A 26,162-nucleotide genomic window follows, 5' to 3' on the forward strand; every position below is an offset into this window, starting at 1 on the left:
TCCAACAGAAGCACACAGAGAAGGAACTTAAAGTTCTCACCTTTTCTTTGTTCCTGACCAACCACAAGATCAGCTACACTGTAAAGCCCTCTGAGGCAAACGATGTTTTATGATAATGGGCTATATAAATAAAATTGACTTGACTTGACTTAACTTGACTTGACTTGACTAAGGCCTTCCTTGCTCTGCGGCCATCTTTGATTTTGCATCTTGAATCTGGCAACTCGTTGAGGCTTCTGTTCTTAGTCAGTCCACCTCTGCCTCTTGGTGTGGTCAGGCTCACACCAACACATACCTTCTCTTTCTCTCTCTCTCTCTCTCTCACACACACACACACACACATTTACACATTCACACTTATATATATACTTGTTATATTAGCAGTTAGGATATAGTGTGTGATTTGTTTAGCATTGCTTTTCTTGTTGAATGAATGTTTTTGGAATCATACTTGCTGTCTGCTTAATGTTGTACAAAAGTGAAATCGCTAACAACTACGACTACTACTTAATCCTCAGAAATTTAATTTATTTATTATTATCAGTATGGTAATTTTGGTTATAATTATTAATTTAATTATTGATCAGAGTTCCAAATTGATCCAATTGATTTTTTGTGTATTTTATGAGACTGTTTTTATTAATCGGCTATCATTTTCCCTTTCAGGGAATGGTGCTCCATGAGGTGATTTAATGTAAATTAAGTTACATTATTTAACATAATTAATAATCATTTTTTATAATCATTAATTATTTCTGATAGCCATACTTAAACAATTGGTGACTCTTGCATGACCTAATCACAGAAAGGGTTGCTCCGTATTAAAAGCCAAAATCCCTACACCGCACTGGCCTCCCTTGGCGTTAATGGATAGGGACTGTTCATCGCTTGTGAGGGGGAAGGGGTGCTGCAAAACGGGTCAGACGTTTTTAAAGAAATGTAAGCACTGAGGAGGGACTCTTAATTTTGACTTAGCCGAGGGACAGCATCTGTGACATCTCTGACCATAGCTTTAAACATGGTCAGAATATTCCAGACAGTAACAGCGCCTCTCTGCCTCTGACCATTACAGCCCTGAGCCACAAGTTAAAACGCGTCAATCAGAGCAAACAATCAGAGCTAAAAACATGATTTTGCTCTGTACTGACAGTAAGATCAGAGTACCTTAATTTTCCTGCAGTTGGAACTGAACTTATATGTTAGCAACAGCGGTAAATTTAATAATTATTAACTCAGTTAATAGCCAGACACCCTGCTGTTAGTTGAGAGAAGCCTAAATTCTGATTGGGCTTAGACACCACTGACTAACTTTACAAGCACACTAATGTCTTGGTCACATTGTGTCAGTGAGACAAACACTGGTCTTAATTTTGTTTTGTCACCTGATGGTTTTGTTGGTGTAACTGTATGGCATAGTCGCTGTTGGGATCACTTGGATCCACAGATGATTTGTTCAGCGGTGCAACTTTAAACTGGAAAGGTGTTTCCTGTAACCTCAGCCCACTCCAAATGGAAGCTGTGGTTATTGCTCTCAATTACAAAGACAGCATAGATGGACTCAGATTTCCCCAGTCCTTTTTGTTTCACAGTATGGAACCATTCTTCAGTCAACATATAGGTCCCTGTGTCATGTGACCTTGTGACATATTCAGGCCAACTACAGAAGTAACTCCCTGCTCTTCCCTTTCCATCACCTCCACAGAGAGAAGTTGTTGGAGCAGCAGGAGCTGCCTGCCTGTCTTCCGCTCTTCCTCACCTCCCTGCTGCATGAAACAGCAACAGATAGCTATCTATCTATCTATCTATCTAGCTAGCTAGCTAGCTAACTAGCTAGCTAGCTATCTTTCTATCTGTCTATCTAGCTATTTATCTATCTATATTTAACATTCAGATTTAACATAGAACATTTAGATATAACATTTAACATTTAGATTTTTATTTTACAGTGACATTATCTTGAACATATGTTTTTCACAGTTCGCAAATATTGCTCTAAATGTGAAAAGTGACATTGAAAAATTCACAACTCTTTTTAATGATGTTATAGAGCTAATATGTGGAGAATTGCTCCTGTTTCTTTCAGAGTGCACAACTTTACAATCGGCGCTCCATAGAGATGCTATTGCTTGGCCTTGTTTTACCAAAATGTGGCCTCACTTTACTATTGCATGGCCTCGAGATATGTTAATTAATTCCCTTGCTTTGGTTAATTCATGCGCTCGATATATAAATATCCCTCGTATTGGTCAATTTGTAACCTTGAATTAAATAGGCTAATCAAATCATTTATTTTCAGCTGCCACCTTTAATTGTTACTCTAGCTTGGGGATGAACAACAATTGCTTTGTCAGGGATTATTATTAGTAAAAGGTAATTATGGATTTTATTAAGAGTTTGTGGATTAATTTGTCGGAAATATGCTGACTTGGTGGATGTTATCATCTTAGCAGCAATGCACCAAGCGCAGTCCTCTTTACTCTGTTTCACATGGTGTTGGCAGCAAAACAGTGAGATCACCTATCAGATCCTTGCTTATACCACTGGAGGCTGATTTAGGGCCTATCAATTGTTTACTTACACTCATGGCATGAGTCAAATTACATCACTTTTAGTGCTTCCTGTATAATATCAATATTTATATATGATATTATATATGAATATTTTTGGTAAAAATTTGTAAAAAGTAATAGTAAAAGGTCTTTTTTCAATAGCTCCCATATTGTGTGACAAAGTGACTTGAAATCAATACTGAATGGTTTTACTACATGCATTAGCATCTTGTGTGCTGGATTTTGTAAAACATGGCCTCCATTTTTTTTCAAGTCATGGCACCTCCTGGGCTCCATACAAAAGTTTTACAAGAGAATCTAATTTTAATTTAATTTTACATACTTTATTTATCCCCGAGGGGTTACTCTTACCACTTTGTTGTCATTTACACATAAGCCCGAAATACACATGAAATACATACGACCGAAATACAAGCACAAACAGGAACCATGCATATTACATACATATATATATTTTTTACTCAGGGCTTTATGAGTGTTCTAATCATGCTGTGGTTGTAAAAAAATGTGTAATACTGTCTGTAGTAGTGCTGTTATATTAACATATACTACATTTTCCCAACTGTGGAGGCATGTCTATTAAGTGTGCATGTGCACAGCAGAGTCAGAAAAATACTACAAAAATGTGACACACATATTTGTACTCTGCAGCCAGCTGCACAATCGAATGCAGATCCCAGTTTGCATTGCTGTCCAACATTTGAGCAAGAGTGGAATGAAAGATGAACTGATTCGAAATAAAAATCATCCCATCCTCTAGAAAGTAGTCCTAATAAACATTTCTAGGATACATTTTAAGTGGGTTATTTGCCAAGTTGAAATTTGAGTAGGCATGTGGGCTTCAGTATTGTGGCTGAGAGGGCTGAGCTTAAAATAGAAGACATTTATCCTAGTATTATCAGAACATCTACTTGTGACACAAACCATTTCTCATTCTGTCTATTTCTGCCTGATTCTTCTGACCCCCTGTCTTTGTTTGTTCATGTGCATCTCTGAAGCATTCCTCCGCCCACCTCTTGACTTCAAATCATTCACTCACTGCACGCATTCAGCTGTGTCCCTACCTTTACACACCCACCTCTCTCACTTAGATTACTTTAAGTATCCAACAAAAACACTTTTGTTTATTAAATTGTCCCCTGGGAATTATAAGGTTCTGAGCATTTAAAGCAATTTTGAGATACTGAGTTTCAAAGTTTTGCATTCCAAATTCCAAACAATGATATGAACCTTTTTATTTTCTTAATAAAAAAACAACTGACATAATATTAATATTAACATGTCATTTTTGACAAAAATGTCAGATAGAACCTTATAATTCTAAGGAGCCAAAGAAAGACTAAATATCATGCTAAAAAACATTATCCTAAACATTCTCTTTGGATATTATATTATATTATTTTCAGCTTCAAACTGAGGTTTAGACTGCTGTGAGGAGACAGACCAGAAAGAATTGCGATTTTTCAAACTATTGTGACAGCAAAAATATATTTATGCCAAATGAAACAAACAGTTACAGTCACAGTCAGTATGTATTATTTTTGCAACTAAAAACACTACTTGTATTACTATTTTAAGGAATATTTTCTTTTATTTAAAAAAAAAATAAATGTATTTATTTATAATTTAACAGCCATTATTTCATTATGTGAAGTTTTGCAAGTGAATATTCATTTAATTGAAATGGAATATTTTATTCATGAAAGAAATAATGAAGAAAACCACCAAACATGGCAAGTTGTCAGTCTTGTGGTACCAGAATTTGTTCTAAAGAATCACACCTACATTTCATATAGTGAGGTATGCAGTTTCATAATCCTAAATCCTTACCCTTTTCTTACCTGTTCACCTCTACCTATGACTCAGTACGTGTCCTCCTGCATTTGCTGTTGATGCTCCAGGAAAGTGTGTCAATTTACGGCAGGTAAATGTAAATATATTTTGTTTTGTCAAAATACACTTCTTTTGTTAAAGTACAGTTTCTTTCAGTCTTTTTCAAAATAAACTTTCAACATTGGTAAAACACCTCATATTAAAACACTTTCTCATCACAAGTAATCACATATTGCAGCTTTGCAGTGGACTTCCAAATCTGCATATTACATTTAGGTATCCTTCAGCATCTGCTGTTTACATTCAATGTCAACAAATTCACATGCGGGATGACGCAGCACGGGTTTAGGCAACAACAGCACATGGCAGCCAATGCTGTTACCAGCAGCATTTTAAATTGACGTCAACCAGCGGCATATCATACCGCTGCAAAAAGTTCCATTCAGCTGCCTTGTAAACCAATGCCTGCCAGCATATAATACAGCAATGACAGTGTCTAATGCCAAAATCATAGATCAAGTGGAGTTTAGAATGAGACCGTTTGAACATATGCATCCTTGTTACCAAAGAGAATGTTCATGACAGTTAGACAAGGGCAAAACTGTACACAGTACAGAATGTTCTACATTTTGTAGAAATGTAGTTATTTTACCTTTATGCAAGTCCTCAAGTTTTGACTTGAGCCCGACTCAAGGCTGAAGTCTACAGATTTGATTTTATCTTCAGCACATGAAACAACTCTGACGTTTCCAGTAGGAAACAAATAATAAGCACTGCTATCTTAAAAACCATTTCAGGTTCACATACATAAAATTTGTTGTCAAACAGGTTTGATGATGCAGGTTGGACTGTTTTAGTGAGCTTCCCCTGCATCACTGACCTGTGTTGCCATGTCAGGTCAGTCATTTGGTTTGATTGACAGTATTCTCAGCACCACAAATGAACCATACTAAACACATCACTTTAGTTTGTGGATTGTAGAGTTTGAGACAGTATTTATCAGTTATTCTGCAAAAAGAAACCCTGTCCTGTCACTGCCACCAGCCATCAGTAATGAAGAATTATAAACGCCCTCATTTCAGCTCAGCTCATGTAAATAATGTGTAGAAACCCTGGTTAGCTGAAAATGAGGGTGGAGAGGCTTGTTTTTGTGAAAACTGATTCACAGTGACTGTTTTTCATAAATCTATGTCACGCCGTCACTGCGTAAACTGTGAACAGTACTCTAAGGAATTACAAAACACATACGCACAGTTAGAAAACACAAAGGGACACACTGTCTGTTTTCCTTCAGTTAAGGTTGTCTTAATTACTCGCTTAATCCAAGCACCCTCTGTTAGAAACCATTACATAGGAGACACTGAACACAATCAAGTTAACACATTAGAGCATCAAACGCATTAATATGCTGTACTGCTCTCAAACACTCACAGAGCAAGCGTCGCTTTTCATAGAGGCGGAAAAGGAAAGATTTCATAAAAGCTGTACCTTTGCTTTTAGCTAGGAGAACAGGAGGAGGCGGAGACAGAGCAAAGGATCCACAGCCGAGAGAACCCAGACAGGGAGAAAGAAGAGGAGGAGAGAGACATAAGTTCAAATTCATATCTTTGTATATATGAATACATTTCAGGAGGATAAAACAATGTACAGTAGCAACCGTACGTAAAAAAAAAAAAAAATACACCTGAAACATGCAATCACATCAGGTCACAACAACATTGCTGTCCAAAAGCAAAGAGCATTCACTACACAGACAATGGAGTTTGGAGTTGGAATTTTCGGGGAGGCCAGTGGACTGTGACAACATATATAGTTTGTCCTGCCTTTACTATATGCCTCTGTAGGACGTAAATATTACTGAAAATCGCACAGTCCATACATCCTACCTACAAAAATACAGATGGTGGATTCTGCCTTGAATCATCTTCAGAGAATCAATAGGGACTTTCTTGCTTTGTCTTGTTAAATTAGATTGTTTACAATGAACTTTATTTTGAATATTAATAAATCATATTTTTTCTGTTTATGTAGCATTTGTTACCCTTTACAATGAGATGTTATATTGTTCGTTATTGTATTGTGTGTGTGAATGTTGGACTTTGTTGACATGTAACTGCCAGTTGAGAAGGTGGTCCTCCAAACTGAATGACAAATGTGTCAAAGTGTTTTCTGATCTAATGCCACTATTAACAGGACAACATTTCCCTTTCAAAAATAAATCAATTTTGATTATAAAATGTTAAGGTTTGGTTAGGTTGAGAAATCGATCATAGTTGGCACTGAAATAAACAAGTAGTTAAGGTTAGGAGACCTTAACTCATAGTTAAGGTTAGGAGACTGTAACTCATAGTTACAATATACATCTTGGTTACAGTTAGGGTGGCCCTGACCATGCTTAAAAGAAACCAATGTGTCAGTAAGGAATTGGAAACAATCAGAGAACTCCCCTGTTTAAGTCTGATGTTTCGTTGCATTCCATCCACAACATACATGCCTCTGCACACTTTATTTCTCTATAATATGATACTAATTTTGTATATCAAGTACAACTACAACTAGGTTAACTAAATGTGAAAATAATTAATTTCAAGAAAAAGTCAACTTATTTTTGTATAGCCTATTTATTTTATTTACTATATGTGTGTAACAGTTCGCAAATTTCCCAGTTGGGTACACTGGTGTCACGGTTGGTATGTTTTTGACAGCAAAAATGTTATGTTATTTTTATTCATTTTAAATTAAAATATGACATATAGTATTGTAAACATTTCTGCTCTGATACCAAGCTAGCTTAAAATGAGCTTAGCGTAGCGTGCCAGAGTGTGATTTGGTTTGAGTGGACATCGTGTTGCTTGTTCCTTCCTATGTGCTGCCTAAGGCCTGCCTTGTTGAGAACTGTGGCACTGACAATATCTATCTATCGATATATATCGATAGATAGATATTGTCAGTGCCACAGTTCTCAACAAGGCAGGCCTTAGGCAGCACATAGGAAGGAACAAGCAACACGATGTCCACTCAACTTAATTCCCTTTATATTTAAAAAAAATATATCTTATTTTGCATTTTTATTATTTTTTACACTCCTATGATTCCATTAAACAGAAGTTCACACAATTAAGTTACACTGTATATCACATTATATAGTATACAGGATCACCAAAACCAAAACATGCAATTTCACACAAACAAAACAAAGACATGATGGAGAGGAGGGAGAGAGAGGCATACCTTGTTCTGCCATCATATGTGCAAGGCCTTGAGAACATAAGAGAAGGAGAAAAGAGAGGGAAGGGAAAGAGTGTCAGAGAACAGTTAATAACAGAGCACCCATAGTTTCAATACTCTTTGGTATTGTGATGCTACATGTTTTTCCAGGAGGGAAAGCATGACATCAGGACACGCTAACTGCTCACATAAAAGTTTCATGTGACTTTCTTCATTAGAAATATCAGCATTGTAGTAGAAGTGATAACCTGCAGAGAAACAGTAGAGAATCTCTAAAAAATTAGAGATTGTGAAGTATCATGCACCTCCACGGTTTTGCTCCTCAGACAGTGACTTGTCTTCTTAAATATTTCACAACATCAAAAATGAATATTACTATAGCTGGTCTGACTACAGCAAAAAAAAATGCTTTATGTTTGAGGCTTCCACATTCTCTCACAAGATTCCATACGATAAATTTTAATATTGATGTTGTTAATATGGAATAGTAGCTACATTAGGGTTAGAGTTGGTGGAGTGCTCCAAGTAAAATACAAGAATTTCTCTCTCTCTCTCTCTCTCTCTCTCTATATATATATATATATATTCTCTCTCTCTCTCTCTCTATATATATATATATATATAGCCCTTAGGGTTGATATAACTGGGATGTAGGTAGCCAAATCGCATTATGATTCATTATAAGGCTATTTCATTTAAGTAAATTGTTTGTCCATGTTTGACCTTGTAAATGGCCCAGTAGCCTACAACCTGCTTCCATTTTAGCTGCGTAATGTTTTAAGGCATATAATTTCAAATATTAAATTGCCATCTTCTAATAACCATTTGTCCAGATCCACTGCTCCTAATGCATTCTTAGTTTTCGTAACACCCTGTATCTAACTAATTTAGACTAGTGCAAGTGGTGTCCAAAGCAAGAAAGCTGTTTTAAGTTAGAAATGCATCTTTCTTCCTTGCACACAACTTTGTTCTTTCTTTTTGGCAGTATGATCCTCCTGTTAGAGCAGAATTTAGCTGTGAAATACCTTTTAGCCTCTAATTTCACAATCACCAAGTCCATACTAGGTTTGTACTGTCCTAGTCTGTCTGGGAATCTGCAGCTATACAAACTGCTGTGGCTGTTATATATTATGTTGTTTTCATTCAAACTCACCTGGCATATTGTTGTTGACCTCTGGAAAACAAGGAGACAGAGAAAACAAGCAAACAAAGCCAGCATTAGAAACACTCTTATTACTTGCATGTTGACTGTCATGCAAAATATCACACAATTCATAGTTCATACAGATGGCTGGCAGTGGACACAGCCATGTGTATGCCATTTACAATGCAAAAAGGTTTATCATTGAGGTGTTAAAGCAACAACATTTGGTTTGGAAACATTATTCAGTCTCATCAAATGAAATTACAGAGAGAAAAACCCAATGTTGAAAACACATCTCTTCCCTTCACTTGTCATATTTTCACAATTTCCACAGTCATTCAGTTCAGATACATAACCTCATCATTATGCTAAGGTGCTGTTGCTAAATCACAAGACATACAAAAAGGCAACACAAAACCCCAAATAAGTTCATCCTTTAAGTGACTTCTGAGCTTTGTTGATTAAGTCTGAGAACAGAGAGATCAAACACACAGATTTAAATCCTGCATTCCTGTGGCTGAAAGATTTGACTATACTGATGATTTATCTATTCTTAGAGCCCCTGCAGTGTAAAAGGTTCAAGTTAAAGCCAATACACTGACAAAAAAAATTCTAGGATTTCTATGCAAAGAAGGAATATCCAAGGTGAAATGTTTATCTTCAAGCAATTAAAAGTCAATTGAAAAGTTTGACCTCAGGATGGCAACAGATAGTCTGGGGTCAAAGAAATACTCTCTGAATAGTGTCCATTTCTAAGCAACATGTAATGATTATACCAATTTCCCCATCTGGAAAAGTAAAAAGTCATGGTATGACAAAATTTAGTTAAGTTAAAAGTTATGTGCTTTGTGGAAATAAATGATTGACAAATAATTACAATTGGTTTAAAAATTTGTTTCATCTTTGATTATTGTTATTTTCTTAATTTGCTGAAAAGTTTACCACTCTGGAAAATATGATTATTTGCTTTTTTCAGAGATGAGTTGAGTCCATGGCTGACAGTCTCATGTCTGTGTGTGATGTAAATACACACACAAAAACAATGTCACTGTCACTGGGACACTGTCAAAATGGGACAGTAAACCTTTGCAATGAAATTATATTGTCAAGGAATCCACAAAATTATCCAATACCTATGATCTATGAATTGCTTAAAAGGTATATGATCAGGGAAAAAAGGTCATGTGGATATTACATCATAGGAGTCGGGGTATCATGTGACACTTGATCCTACAATCACAATGGTAAGTAACATGACATAGCATTCTGACCTAAATCGTGGTGTAATTGTTTATCAAAATTACTATGTAGAAATTCTAAAATCCTCTCACCTTTTATAAAATGTTTATTTTGTCCCATTTTGCCAGTTTCCTACTGTTATAATGGGACATTCTATTATTGTCAAGATGGGACAATGCTCTTTGTCATTTTGACAGGTAAGAACTGGTTTTGTGGATCATAAAACACTTGCTATCTTCAGAAAAATCATTTTTTTAAACTGGATCAAACATAATTTCTCTAAATATGCCAGTTAGCTTGCTGGAACTCCCTGCATTGTGCCTCTGCTTCTGTCATCAGGATTTGGTCTGTGTGAGTGCATGCATGCATGCGTGAGAGAGAGATGGAGATAGAGAGGCATGAAAGCACCTACCAAACATACCAGTATACAAACCAAATCAAAGGCTCAGGTAAACTCCCTGTGGCTGGCGAACCAGCACTGAACTCAATGCACTGACTTTATCAGGGAACTCTAAAATATTTTTCTCTGATTATGGTTTTTCTCCTAAAAATAAAACCCAGGCAGATAACTATTCTTTGGAGTGACTAAGAGGCACTTTGAAAACTGTATTTATTCGTCAGTGGATACATAATCTAGGAAAGAGTATGACTCTCTCTATTCATTCAAAACCCAAAAGGTGAGGCAAGGATAGCAGGGGCTTAGAGCTCAAAGTGGATTACTTAAAGGGATGATTCATGATGTGTTGGATAAAGTGAGTTACACAGTGATTAATGAGGTAATATCAAATTCTCCTTTCTTTCATTACTGCTGGCTTAACTTCCTGCAAGTTATTAACGTTAGGTAAAACAGTACAGGGTATGTACACACAAACACACACACCATTTCCACAGGATAGAAGACTGAGTCATTACAGCTCTAAAAATTTGATCATTACTGTTTCGATCATCAGTATAGCGACAGCCATAATCTCCTTGATGACCAGTTCACAGCAGCCATGTTTCGTGTTGATATGGACATATGGATGGCTGGGGGAAGAGCCAGAGAGGCCTGTTAAAGCCATCTGCTCATGTTGGGGTGTCAGCGGTATACAGCTGGTAGACTGTTGGCTGGGTGGCACCGTGGCTCTGAGACTTGTTAGAAAGGGAACCACAGGTTTGAAGAGGTTGTGTTTTTGTTTCTGCACAACAGAGGTGCCATGTTATGAAATAGAGTTAGAGGTGTCTGTTATCATTTCCTATATCAGTCTATCCCCTGCAGTTGGAGAAGTGATACATTTCATTTTAGATTCCTATTTCACATGTTAATTCCAATTAACTACAAACTAATATTAAGTACCAATACATTTCATCTGAGGTAAATGTATCAATAATCACAATATTTTTTTCTTTTGATCAACAACAAAAAGTGTCTATCAACAAATTTAATCCGAACCATAATGTTTTCCTTAAACTGGTTGTTGTGCCTCAACCAAACCCAAAAAGCCAGTATAACTGACTCAGTTAAATAAATGACTTAATTTCAATCTAAAGTAGGCTGATGTCATCAGCTGTATTCATTGCTTTAAGGAAAAAAGTCACATCTGCAGCGTTATCATTAGTTTTCTCTTACATCAACTCTAATCATGAAATCAATCATTAGGTATTGTCAGAGACCCCCAAATTATTATAAGAGGCAATTTTAACACAGTCCTCACAACATGTTCTTATTCCAACTCATCACATGGTGCTGCTAAGTCAGTGACCTTCTGCATCTACTTACGTTGTTTTAAGTTTCCTTCTGCGTCAGCTTTTTACACTCCAGGATACTGTTACAGTGATGTCAACAAATGTACATGGTGGGATGACGCACATCATCTTTATGTTTACACAATAGAAGGGACTGCTTTTAGTCGATGTGAGGGTCTAAGGACAGAGGGATGTTGTATATGCTGTAAAGCCCTCTGAGGCAAACTGTGATTTGTGACAATGGACTTTATAAATGAAATCACAATGGTTAGGATTAGGCAACAAAGTCACACACATCCATACAGGAAGTGAACTCTGGACTCCTACACAAAAGTCAGTTGTTTGTGGGACCCATCCACCTCCCCACCAACCAGCCTCGTTCTTAAGTGACTCCGCCCATGCGCGTTGCATGTGGATGTGCCCAGTGCCCTCCAGCTGTCCGTGAGTGTATTATAATAACGCCACTGGTTCAGTCCAAGCGCAATCTTACCTGACACCATCCAACTATGCTGCAAGATTGGACATGAAAGGTGGTTTGTGGCATCATGATCGTACACCAAAAGCACTGACAGAGCAGCGCTATTTGACAAGTTCAGCATGAGAACGGGCTGGTCCTCAACCCAGCATCAGACCGATGGGAAACAGCAAACAGAAAATGTCGCTCCACGGAGACAAATCGTAGTAATAGTATATGGAGGAGTTCGGACTTGACAACAGCTGATGACCTAAAATCAATTAAAAATAAGTGAGATTCAAATCGGTGAAATGAAAAGTGAACCAAGATACTTTTTTTGAACAGCATGGCGGGGGGATTAAACTTTTGACACATCTTGCAAGCCATGTCATGTTATTATGTGTTAAATGTCCTACATCATGTCCGAGATAGGGACAGCTCGCCAATTTTAACAGCAGGGTACATTGTGAATGTCCATAAATGCATTCATTGCATAGTTTGTGTTTTGCATTTATTACCCCACCTCAGAAAAAAAAAAAATTAATAAAAAATTATTAAAATCTGGCAACACTTTCTGTGAAGATCACATCTATGATGAATTATGAGGGCATTCATTGTGAATTATAATGCATTCATAATGCCAATGCCAATGCAAACAATGCTTACCAATGCACCATATCAACAGTTATAAAACATTATAGATGTGATTTATAATGAATTATAAGTAGCAAGTGTATTATTGATGTTATCGACTAGTGATAAACTCTAGGTTGACAGATGACTCCGCAGTAGTCACAGATATTTATGAAATCTAGCTCAGATCAGTTTTGATGGTCACTGACAAAAATCTGTCTACTGTGTGGATGCGCAAAGTTCCTGTGCAATACAATAATGCACCACCACAAAACACTATCTGTCTCCATCAGTGCTCAAACAGCGTTCACCCTTTGACAGTACCATATTTAAAAGAGAGACTGAATAACTAGCAGATTTTTAAAACAAAAACAAACACTAACAACTTTACTGGCCTCCTTGCTGCCTTTTTAAGCCCATTTCACACAGCATGTGTCAGCAGACTGAACCTCTTAGTTTTTTTTTTGGCACCCATGTTATCAAGTTAGAGCATTAACACTGCCCGCCTGAGCAGCGCTTGTCAAGAGTGTCTCAGTTGCGTGCCAGCAAGAGAAATGGTGACTCTACGATTTTTTATGCATGCCGTGTGCACATTTGTCAGTTGACATGAAAATGGTGTTTTGATGATTATATTGACTCTATGGCACTTTTTACTGCAGTTTAAGCGTCTCTCTCTGTTGCAGAGATGAGTAAATACAAAGACGTCTGTTTTACACTAACTTCCCTGCTTCAATTTCAAAACAAAGGCCCTCTGACAGCGTCTCTGTGGACAGAACGTGTTGTCAGTAATGCAGCAGCAATGACGATGCAGCAACGAAAACGCAGCAGCGACGACGTTTGTTTGAACACCAAATGCATGAAACAGGCTGCAGTTTGGCGAGGCTGCCGTCACGCACTGCTGACATGTGCTGTGTGAAATGGGCCTTACGGTTTACTGTTACATCTGTTGTCCTGCCCCTCCCTGACATCAAACATAGCACACCAGGAAAAAATAAATAAATAAATCAATCAGAGGGCCAAACTTGTGTACTGCAGAGTTGTGTGCATGGCTCTGGTTTATTGATCATTTTTAGTGGTTTTCCTGTGTTTATAAAACCTACATAAATTTGGTGGGAAAGGGGTAATCAAGAATCAAGCCTTTATTTTTTGTGTTTATTTGGGATTTGGCCATTAATACAAATCATCCCCTTTTTATTCATAGTATTTTGTATAATTCATATTTTTTTATAAACCAAACAGTAAATACAGTGCCAAGTAAATGGGTTGCACTCAATGTCGAGATTAGCTGGGGACACAGTGTGTCATCCAGTGTTTGAGATTCTTACAACTGTCGTCTTCATTCATGCTTTGGGATACTTTTCATGTTTGTGCTAGAAAAAAGTTAAACAATTCAAACAAAGTTAATTAGTGTCATTAGGCACTCCACCAACCCACCTCAACCAGCCCCATAAGCACAGTATTTATCTCTTTACAATCAGCAATCCAAATTCTCTCCGAGCTGCTGGAGTTCCCTGCTTCTACTTACCTATCACACCACTGTCACGCAGGAGGCAGACAGGCAAGAGAGAGAGTTATCTTATCTTTTATTACAAGCTTTTAAACAGTGCATGATTTGTAATTTAGATTTTTTTTCTTATGTTTTACCATGACAGCCATCTTTACCATGGTTAAGGTTTATATTTAAAAACTAATGGGTCTGTTAAAAAATAACAATCAACATTGATTTTTGTAGCCCCAAGGACATTAAACTCAAAGAAAGAAAATTCCATTGTTTTTTTGGTTTTTTTTCTTACTGATGGATGCAATTAACGTGACATTACTCATTGGTTTGTGGACTGTCGTTTTGTAACTTTGAGTTTGGGATTGTGCCCGTTGCCATCTTGATTTTCTGCAGCCAGAAGTGACCATATATAGACAAGAGGGTGGAGCTGTAGAGGAGCGAGAGGTGAATCTGACTGTCATTCAAGCAGCCCCGCACTTAAAAATTTAATGAAAAATGTAAACCACTGACATATGTAGAAGTTAACAAACCAATGGGTGACATCATTGTAGCTATGTCAGTTATTTTATACCTTCTATGGCTGTTCCTGTTCAACAACATCATCATAGTTTACCAGGAGTTTTAAAGTCAAATTTCCATTTAACACTGAGATATATCAGCCTGCAAATGAACTCATATTTTCCTCCAACTGCTGACTGAGAAAATGTGTCCACTACACTGTTTTAGAATCTCTGCCCAAAAAATAGAATGAAATGTGGTATGGATTATGGCAAATAAAGTTCACGAAGGTGATATGAGATGTGTTAGATCAGTGACACTCAACTTAGCCCCTGCGGGCAAAAACTGGCCCTCACAATAAAAATTAGCGTGCTTCACAATTTTTGTACTTTTAGTATACATAAGGTGCCAGAGTGCATAAAACATCCTGAAATCCCAGAAATGTCCTAAAATCTGAGGAATGTACTAAAATCCTTGAAATGACCCACAGTTCTATAAACATGCTACAGTTATAGAAATGTCCAAAATTTCTAGAAACATGCTACTATCCTGGAAATGTCAACAAATCAGAGACACATCCTGACATCCTGACAAAAATATGTGGAAAAACCTCCTAAAATCCTAGAAATGTTCTAAAATCCTGCTGTAACTGGTGCCTGGCCTGCTGTCATTTTGCAAAAGTGCCTCCAGGGCAAAGCAAGTTGAACTTCCCTGTACTAGAATATTCATAAGTACTGCATGAAAACCGAAAGCAATAACATACAACCGAAACTAACAAATATCAAAAGTACTACTGCACTTCTGTTATAATTTTAAGCTATACATCAGATCAGATCAGATCAGAAATACTTTATTGATCCCTGAGGGGAAATTGCTCAAAAAAAAAAAAGTGGAAGCGATCTAAACAGGCTGCATGCACGGCTGGTGGATGCGCACTACTCATAGCATACATTATGTTACTGCTACTGTTACTTTGAATATTCTGTATCCTGTAGGTTTCACGCTTTACATTCTTTCATGTGGCCTAATTTTCAATGCCACTGCAATACTTGAAGTAATTTCTGTGATACTTCTATGTCATCAGTGTTGTATTAATACCTTGCTCTCCATAATTATCTTAGAATATTTGACTCTATATGATTATGACTGTTGTAGCAATGAGCCAATTATTTTGGTTCTCAACAAAGAACACAGAAAAATTCAAAGAAATGTACACTAACACACAAGGCTAAATAAGACTTGTAATGTTGTATATTAAATGTAATTTAAATGAAAAGAAAAATGAAGACCCATCATTCAGTGAAATACAGCCAAACTAACAGGGACTTGCAGACTGAGGTAAAATAATAGCTCTGAAGTTACCAGTGATGAGACAGATGTTGCATGATCAGCCTTCAACAACTAAGACAATCAAGCAGATCAGACCAGCTGACTAGTGGATCTAGGAGGCCTGGATGATAGAGCAAATAAATGTATATCCCAGCCCATGGAAGGCTTTCATAACAAGAACAGAGCCCTCACCTGATAGCATGACAAAGCAACAGCTGAGTTTGCAGATTTTATTTAATACTTGTGCTGTTGTCACCTATCTGCAGTGAGAGACAGGAGCTGAAGCCAAAATGTTTTCACCCTTAGAGCCCACCTTGTCAGTGAAATGCCACCTGCTCAATCAGCTGAGCAAAAGAAAAGTAGCTGAGCCGCCACTGATACACAGAGAAGAGGAAGAGCCCCCATCCCCCAACCTCCACCTCCCCACCACCCTTTTCTTTCACCAGCAGCAATAGATTAAAAAAAACAACTTATCTTTGAATTCCAGATTCCCTGGCCTTTTGTCTGTGTGCTGGGGATTTGGCGCCAGCCCAAATGGAATGTAAATTCCATATTTGTTAGTGGTTCAGTTGAGCGTTCGAAAGTCAAGAATGGACGGAAAAAACAGATGAACAAATATGTTGAAACAAATTACCTCTGATCTTAATTAATTAAATGGAAAAAAGACTTTCTCATCTAAGTGGTATTGATTATCTCATGAGGAGTCACATGATTGTGTACTCCTCTGCTGCCGCTGGAAGCTGCTGCTGTGGAAAGGCTGCACAACCTGTATTGATTGTGAATAATTAAGTACATGACAAGAGTTTTTTCAAGGCACAGAAAAAAGAAGAGTTGCCTGGATCCAATCCATGTGCAGACTGCAGGTTCACCAATTACCTTCACAAAACAGGCATTATCACAGACTGTTCTTTGCTTACAATTAATCAAATAACACGACATCCAGGTTTCTACATAAAGCAGGTGAAAGTGCCTTTTGTGTGGCCTGTAGGGAGGAAATACATAGGAGGGGTGGGTGGTAAAGGACTTTCTTTTATTGTATTTTGGTCCTGGTCCATCCAGCTGTAGTGTTTGAAACACAGCTCAGGCTAAATTCTCAGCACAAAAGGATGTAATATATAAAGCACCTGCCTTCTTGTGATTGGGTGAAGAAGGGCTCAGAAGGCCCCATTAAATCTATAGGTGTCCTTATCACCGCCTGCAGGACCGATGCCATTAACCTCTGCCCCACTGGCTAACCATGCTTAGATTAGCTTTCAGATTTTACAGCTAAAATATGTGTGTGTGTGTGTGTGTGTGTGTGTGTGTGTGTGTGTGTGGACACATTTTGTGGATTTTGTCATTTCACTTATTTCTGATTAGTTTTAAGTGGTTTTGGCCCCCAGACCTCTAACATGTTGGTTTTGTAATTCAAATGAAGCCCACTGGAACAGCAGTGCAGCAGTATTGTGTAATTCCTTCGCTGTAATTGCAATAAATAAGAATGTAAAATGGTAAGAATACAAAACAGGAAAGTAGACGTGAATGAGTGTGTTTCACAGTTGGGGTTCCACCAAAGTAGACCAGAGTGATTGACAGCGTGTCAGTGTCAGAGACTTTAAGACATGTCTTACCTTCACTGCAGAAGCGGCCCTTGTATTCAGTTTTGGAGCAGTCACAGACCGGCCCTCCATCCACCACTGAGCATGTGCCGCCATTCTCACATGGGTTTACGGTGCACCACCCTTCTGACTCCAAGGGCACCTTAAGGCTACCCAGGAACAGGGGCTTTGATATGCCGTACTTGAGGTCCGTAATTGTGCCCCTGAAGGGCTGCATGTTTCGCACCGCAGGCAGTGTAAGCGCACCATTGCGGATATCCTGAGGCACTCCACCCAGGAACAGATCACTGACTATTTTCATGAACAGACGCTGAGGCTGCACCTCATCTGCTTTGGGCTGGCCGTCCAGTACCAGCACAGTGCGCAGGTTATACCTGCTCAGAGTGGCAAAGTGCCAGCTGCCATCGTCCACCCTTCTGTCAGACACCACCGTGGTCTCAGCACAGTCGATACTGAAACGCAGCTGTAGCTGTCCCTCAACCACCGATAGCTGCAGAAAGTCACAGTAGCCTCCATCATCAAAGTACAGCAGCAGCGCCTCTGAGGCCTCTGTCTTGAACTGGAAGCTGAGGTCGCCGCGGGTGCTGGCGTCCCAGCGGAGGTAGCGTGCCCACTGACCTGGTGTGCCTAAAAATTCCAGTCCCATACATGTGCTGAGGAACACTTGCAGCCTGATAGAAAAACCTACAAGATCCATAGCTTCAAAAAATGTATTCATCCAATCAAAGTGAAATCTTGAGATGGTCAAACTGAATTTCAGGGGTCCAAAGTTTAATCCACAGTATTTGCAGAGATATATTTTCTGATAAATATTTCTTATAAAAATATGTTTTTAAAGGGAAAAGGGCAGTAACAGGAAAACAGTCGTGGTTAACAGTCTTAGGGTCAATATGTGTACATCAGTGAAATGTCCAGTAGTTCCAGGGCAGTGGTCATACGGAGGTATTTTTGTTTTTCTTAAAGAGAGGACAGGCAGAGGGAGAGAGGAGGAGGAGGAGAAGGAGGAGGCGATGTTTTGATGCGTTTCTGTTACACTTCAGAACAGCTGCTATCAGGACTCATGGTGTTAGGTCTGCTGGAATGAACTTCTCTGGCTATCAGGGAAAGTGGAATGTCCTCCTTCATGTTGTCCACTGCGGAATGGAGCTGACAAGGGATCCACTGGCCTCTCTCAGTTCCATCACTGCCAGAAAAAGAGACAGCGAGGATTACAATTGATTTTACTAATTCTACAACACACATTGGGTGCTCCAATGCATCTAAACCCCATGACAGTAGCACATGACAGGCAGGTGTACAATCTGAAGAAGTTACATAAGTGAAGGTGCCCTGAGGGAACAAAAGGCAGAGGCATCAGTACTGTTGCCATGGTTACCCAGGATAACTAAGCGTACATAGTCACTAGAGAGTAACTGAGCACATTACCTCAAGTACTGAACTTAAGCAGAAGTACCTTGAGCCTCCGAAATGTGGTGCATTAGGTACAGGAACCATCGGCAATGGGCAACTGCCTGCCTGGGGCCCTTCCAGCGATACATTTATAGGGATGTTAAGATGTGAAACATTTATAGACCCAAACATTTATGTTACTATTCTAACCATATGTGCTAATTTGCTTTCTGTTCTATGAACATGCTGTATATGTGTTACAATAATTAAATAAATTAAAAAGTAATTAATAATCAAAATAACATTTTTCAGAAAATCCTCTGATCAGAAACATAAACAACATGTGAGTAATAATAATAATAATAATCACAAATTCACTTTCTAATTGAACTGGGGATTCACAAATTTCAAAATTCTGGGCTGATACTGATACCAGTGTTTAAAATAATTTGGTCGATACGTTGTATGTTTTTATATTATTGTTTATTTTATTTTTTATTTTTTATTCTTCTTTGGTAGAGAAACAAAGAAATCTACACTACAAAAAATAACTGACCTGTGTCAGAGTATTCAAGTCCTTCATGAGCACAGATTCAATAATTTTATGATTTTTTATCATTTATGGAACAACCTTTAATATAACCTTCTTTACATCTTTGAACACAATACACAAAACATCTTTAAAAAAAAAAAAAAAAAAAGCAAAAAGCTTTTTGCCATGTATACGTCCTAATTCACTATCTAAATATCGCTGTGAAACTATTATCAAATTTCTATTTCAAACAGCTGAGCTCTTAAGTCCTCTGAAGTCCACTTCACTCCATGATAACTTTGACTGACTGATCAATGATCACATTGTGCATTGTTCAAACCGTTAAGACTCACTGGATTTTTCTTTTCTGGGAACTAAATATATCATTATCTATGTGGGTTCACAGTTTTACAAATGTCATTATAAGCTGTAATTGTCTTGTTATCATTACAGATGCATTAACATGTTAGCATTAAATTACTAATTTTATTGTCATCATTACATCTTCTAAGTACCATAAACAGTATGCAGTGCTGAGCTGTTTCATATAATGTTGTATCCTATAAGTTATCAGTTAATATATTTGTGTATCTAAAAGCTTAATCTGCAAATGTAGCATAGTAGAAAAATAACATACAATCATTCAATTAGGTAAATCATAAATACCTTACTTGCGTATTTTTGGTCAGCAACAACAATGCATATTGCCAGGAATTCAACTGGCAGGTAAATAATGACTCATTTATTTGACCAAATGTAGAAGACCATAGAGGAAACTGGAATCAGTCAATAATTATCCACCAATGTCTAATATATAAACTCCCCATAGCCCCCCCATAGCTGTCAAGGGTTCCGTTTTGGCCGGGAAACTACTGTACTTTACCCCTCTTTCCCACCGTCCTCCCGTATTAGTATTCTCTTGTAAATCTCCTGTATTATCATATAATAATTATTTAAAAAATCCTCTGCCTCTCCAAACTGAACTCTGTCACAAGCCTCACGAGAGCTGACACCTGCAGTAGCCTAGTTGGCAGTTGGTGCGAGGTTAGTGCCGACAACAAATCCACAACTTAGCAGGAACAACTAAGGAGAGAGATGGATGGATGTGACGAAGGACAAAGTCATGTAAATATCTCGAAAAATGGGACAGTGAATTCACTTTCCTAAAGAGGAGCAGGATGGGGCACAATCATGTGTTCTGTAAGATTTGTAACTTTGACACACAAGACTTGTGTCTCCCACGGAGGAAGGAACGATGTCAGTCAGTAGGAAAAATCCACCAAGCACAAGCGCTGGCTAGAGGCACAGAAACATGCCCAGGCGATGTCAGCATTTGTGACTAGAAATACCACCGAAGCAGACCATGTCATAAATGCAGAGGTTAAAATAGGAATGCTGCATGCCAAAAAACAACGTTGGTTTCACCTTCTGTGACGACTTCAACAAGTGTGTAGCTGAGATGTTCCCGGACTCTGCTATCACATGAAAATACTCAGCGGGAAAAACCAAGGCTACGCAACTCATCAAAGGTAAGTTGAGTCAAACTAAGTATGAGTATTATGTATGCATATGCCTATTTGATAATGTCCTGCATAGCAGCAGAGCTAGATGATGTTGGTCAAAACATGCCGATCTCAGCCCTTTTCACGGATGTACAACAAATCGAACAACAGAAAAACAGACAAAGAATTCGTCATCCTGACTAGACTCTACGATGAGGCCACTCTGCAGGTTGCTACATAATTCATAGAGATGCCTATATGCAACATGGGAAATGCAGAAAATCTGTAGGAAATCTGAATGAACCATTAAGGTAGGGGAACTACACTGTGTTGTTGACATGTGTAATAGTTTGTCTGAGATGTTTTGTAGCGGAGAGGAGTGCCAAAGTGCATGATCTGGTAAACCATCTCTGTGATCCAATGGTGAAGACCTACTTCATGTTCCTGAGTGCTCATGTTCCTTTATCTGAATTTAATATTGCCTTCCAGGTGGGTGTCAATGATATTGAATGAATGAGTGAATAATAGTCAGTTATAATTAAATATGATTGTGCTTATTGTAGCATTCTTATTTCACTGTTATTTTGTTGTAACCAATGACATTTTCTGTAGTCAGAGGGAGTACAAATTCACAGACTTGAAGAGGAGATGTGTAGGCTGATCAGGAGGATCCTGGGCTACCTCATACCAGCCAGGGCCATTGTGGGTGTACCTCTCAGGGAGGTGGAGTTTGGAGAAAGACATCACTTGGCTGATAAAAAGCTTTTTATCGGAGCAGACACAAAGGCATTCATGAAAAGCACAGAGCTCCCTGTGTCAGCTGAGAAGAAAATCTTTCAGTAAGTATATTACCCAGCAGTTATATAGTTATGATATTATCTTTTGAAAGTATGAGAGTATAGGCTGTAGTGTACCTAAAATGTTGCCACTAATGCATGTTTTACTCTTATGCTGTTGTAGATCTGTGAGAAGATTCTATGAAGCAGTGCTTCGGAAGACGCTCTCTTTGGAGTGCTTATTCTTTTTACTGCTCACTACCTTGGTTCTGTTGAACCGCACTACGCTAATCCCATTGCCTCTCTGGAGCATTCCTGCTCCCTTGTTTCCTAGCTGCTTACCCATTGCACCCTGGCTGTGCCTGATCGTGGTGATAGCTGCGCTGGCACTGTGACCGTGCCTTTGGTTGTGCTCTTGCACTGATACTGTACCCCCCACTCACCCTGATCGTGGTCTTGGTCCTGGTTGCGCCGGTGCTGTGATCATGCCTTTAGACACCTCTGTATCAATTTATGCATGAGAATCTTATCAACACCCACGATATCATCATAGAGTGCATTTCATAATTTCACACCTATCGTTATTGTAAAATGACATGTCTGTTTCCACTATTGCTGTGCCCCCAGGTAGGGACAGGTATATGTTAGAGTCAGTTCCCCATTGATAGAATGAATGAATTAATGAAATATTGCATGGTTTAGAACTGAGATGTTCAGTCAAACACTTGATTTCTTTTACATTGGAAAGGCTAGGGGCCCTGTTCCCTCAGTTGATCTTGAGTGAGGATAGGCTGAGAGAGGAACTCATTGACTACCAGGTAACAGATAGCAGGCAACTCCCCCAAGAAGACAGAATTGACAGATTCTGGGGCCTGGTAGGGAAGGATGTGAGGTTTGGTGAGCTGCCAAGACTAATGAAGGCTTTACTATGCATTCCCCACAGCAATGCCAGTTCTGAAAGGGTGTTAAGTATGGTAAGAAAGATTGTTAAAGAGAATAGGGTGTCATTAGACAACAGCACTGTTTGTGCTGTTGCTTTTTGCTATCATGCTGTCATTTGCTTTTGCTCTCACGTAAAATAAACCACTCTCGCCCAGCCCACAAATATACACTCCGTCCAAAAAAGTGTTAAAGAATGCAAAGTCTGCAACAAATCTGTATAACAAGTCATTAGTGAATGCCAGAGAGCCACATGAGTGGACATGAGAAATTAAAAGAAAATATGCAATGAAAATAAAATGTTAATGTTTAACTTAAAAACAAGCAATGTGAAATAAACAGTAAATATGTAATTTTTTGACTTGTATATGAACTGAAAATAAGTAGAATAAATAAACAAATGTGCTTTATATACCCTTTTGTGTTTTCATTTAGGCTGTAACAGCTGCTAACATAGGAATGTTCACAGCATTTCACTGTCAACAAAAGTAGGCCTATCAGATTCTGATCACCTAACTGTAGTTCATAAGTGGCTGACAAGTGGTTATTTCAGATTTCTTGTACACCTGTCTTAAAATGTAAGGCATACTGCTTGGTTGGGGTGGTGGGACGGCTTAAAATTCCCTTCTTTTCCAATCCAAAATTTGACAGGTAAAAAAAAAAAAAAAAAAAAAAAATTAGGACATAACCTCAATGTAATCAGAGGCAGCAACTGCCCTGATGGATGTTTTTTTTTGTAATGAAGACAATACATGTCTTTAATAACAGACATGGAGCATACATTTACTTAGAGAGAGGAGTTTGCCTTTATTTTATTGACAGTCACCAATCCTAATTAATAGTGCATTTGATAATGTTGCATTTCCCCTCCTCCACAAAGGTCGTTTGGATTTATCAGTCATCTGCTGGATAAATTAGCCTTATTCCTCTTGTTGCTGTGCATGACTATCAGTCACCCAGGAAGACTGACCTTATCTGATGACCAGCCTGGAGAGACAGCCTTCTGCTCAATCCTGTTAAATACTGAGAGGCACAGAAACACAAGCAGGCTATATTCTATATACTGTGTGTGTATATATATATATGGGGAGAGAGAGTGAGAGAGAGAAAACATTGAAAGAAAACATTGTCAGTTAGTTAAAATAATCGTGGCAGCAGTTACATTCCCTCCAAAAAAAAATTACATCAAAATTACATCAACACATCAAAATTACATCAACACATAAAATGCCAATTTAGTGGTATGTACAAGTAATTTTATATCCCTTTTCCACCTAAATAAGCATGTACATACTGGGTTTGTAAAGACCGGTAAACCTGCTAACAACAGACTGCTTACCCATTGCAAGTAGAGCAGAGCTGTGTACATGTCTCTGCAGCAGACAGGTGTGTGTGTGTGTGTGTGTGTGTGTCTATATATCTCTTACTTTTCAATTTCTCTTTAAAACTCAGTCCAGACTAATTCGGTTCAATGTTTGAGTGCTGTTTAGGAGGAGACGGACGGTTATTAGTGCTGGCGCATCTTTGCGTGTCTGGTTATGGAACGGCAATTAGTGCGTTCAGCAATTAGTGCGTTCCGCATGTTGCCTGTTGTGTTCCCATCAATGTTGATCGGAAACGGAGGCAACAAATACCCATGGCTACTGCAGAGTTATTTGATCCAGGTGTGAATGCTGTTTGTACACTTTCCGATTTCATTAAAAAGACAGTTTTTTTTGTGTGGTGGGACTGAGGCTTTAGGAGACAGGGTTGCATCTCAGTAGTCTTTCTCAGTTTTTCAATCTTTGATTGACTAACAAAAGGCAGTGCAGGTTTTGCTCTACATCAGGCCTGTCCAACCCGTGGTCTTCCAAGCCGCCTGCGGCTCTTTGCACGGTTTCATGTGGCTCTTATTTTCATGTTGAATTTTGTGTTTGTGTTTTTTTATGGTACGTGAATCTCATGCGCATGCGCGTTGACGCAAATGAGGTCGCTCTCAAAATGGCAGGAAAAAAATGCACAGCAAAACAAGCCTGTGAGTATTTTAGTGTCGCTTTGGATGAGTGTTGTGACATACAAGACAAGCCTCAGCTGGCAATATTTGCACGGTCTGTGTCAAAAGAACTCCTTGATATTGTGCCATTAAAAGACAGAACCCATAGCATAGATGTGAAAGAAACAATGATGGCTGCATTTATGAAAGCAAATCTACCCATATTGAAACTAACTGCAATAGCCACGGATGGAGCGCCAGCCATGATCGGACCAAACTTTTGGAGTTTTGGAATTTCCACTACATCATCCACAGGGAGCAACTCGTGTCTAAATCATTGAATTTAGACAGTGTCATGAAGCCTGTGATGGAAATCGTCAACTACATCCGCACACATGCGCTTAAACACAGGCAATTCAAAAATCTCATCGTTGAGCTGGACCAAGGCCTTCCAGGTGACCTGCCGCTGCACTGCACTGTGAGGTGGCTGTCAAACGGCAAGGTACTTTGCCGCTTCTTTGAGCTTTTGGATGCCGTGAAACTTTTCATGGAAGAGAAGGAAAAGCACTATCCCGAGCTCTCAGACCTCAAGTGGATTATGGATCTGGCTTTTTTGGTGGACATGCTGTGTTACTTGGACAGACTGAACCTGACCCTGCAGAGTAAGTCAAAAATACTGCCTGACCTGGTGCAAAGTGTGTTTGCGTTTGCCAACAAACTGAAGCTGTTCAAGACGCTTATTCAGAAGAGAGATTTAAAGCATTTTCCCACTCTGCTAAAAGCTAGTGGGCAAGTCATCGGCACTGTCCTGAATAAGCAAACAGCCAAATACGCAACAATGGTTGAAAACCTGCATGAAAGCTTTGTGACCCGGTTCCGTGATCTTCAACTGAAAAGGCCACAGATTATGTTCCTCGTCGACCTGGTCACAGATGAGGCTGCGGCTGAGTTGGACATGATCGATCTTTGTGAAGACGACCAACTGAAACCTGCTTTGAGAGAAGGGACCATTGAATTCTGGAAAAGTGTACCAATGGAAAAGTACCCAAATATCAAATGGGATGCGCTTAAGATACTGTCAATGTTTGGGTCAACATACGTCTACGAGTGTGTTTTTTCTACCCTGAAACACGTGAAATCAAAGCATCGATCTGTTCTGACAGACACACATGTGAAGGAATTGCTTCGAGTGGCAACAACTGACTATAAACCAGATTTGAAAAGGATTGGGCAAGGAAAGCCAGAAGTCCCATTAAGCAACATGCATGGTAAGAGAAAAAATGGTAGAGAGTTTGTTTGT

At 38.6% G+C, this 26,162-nt stretch overlaps 1 protein-coding gene across 1 annotated transcript in view; it reads right to left on the bottom strand.

The window, feature by feature from the left end:
- The window catches only part of nrxn3a (neurexin 3a), a 257,417-nt gene extending 238,814 nt beyond the window's left edge, over positions 1 to 18,603 (bottom strand). The window contains 4 exon segments of the mRNA XM_042500138.1: positions 5,892 to 5,903; positions 7,635 to 7,661; positions 8,785 to 8,805; positions 17,765 to 18,603. Of these exon segments, the coding sequence (XP_042356072.1) occupies positions 5,892 to 5,903; positions 7,635 to 7,661; positions 8,785 to 8,805; positions 17,765 to 18,470 (766 nt within the window). The 5' untranslated portion in view covers positions 18,471 to 18,603.
- Between the last annotated feature and the right edge of the window lie 7,559 nt (positions 18,604 to 26,162).

This window comes from Plectropomus leopardus, chromosome 14 (assembly GCF_008729295.1).
Source record: "Plectropomus leopardus isolate mb chromosome 14, YSFRI_Pleo_2.0, whole genome shotgun sequence".
NCBI classification, from domain to species: Eukaryota; Metazoa; Chordata; class Actinopteri; order Perciformes; family Serranidae; genus Plectropomus; species Plectropomus leopardus.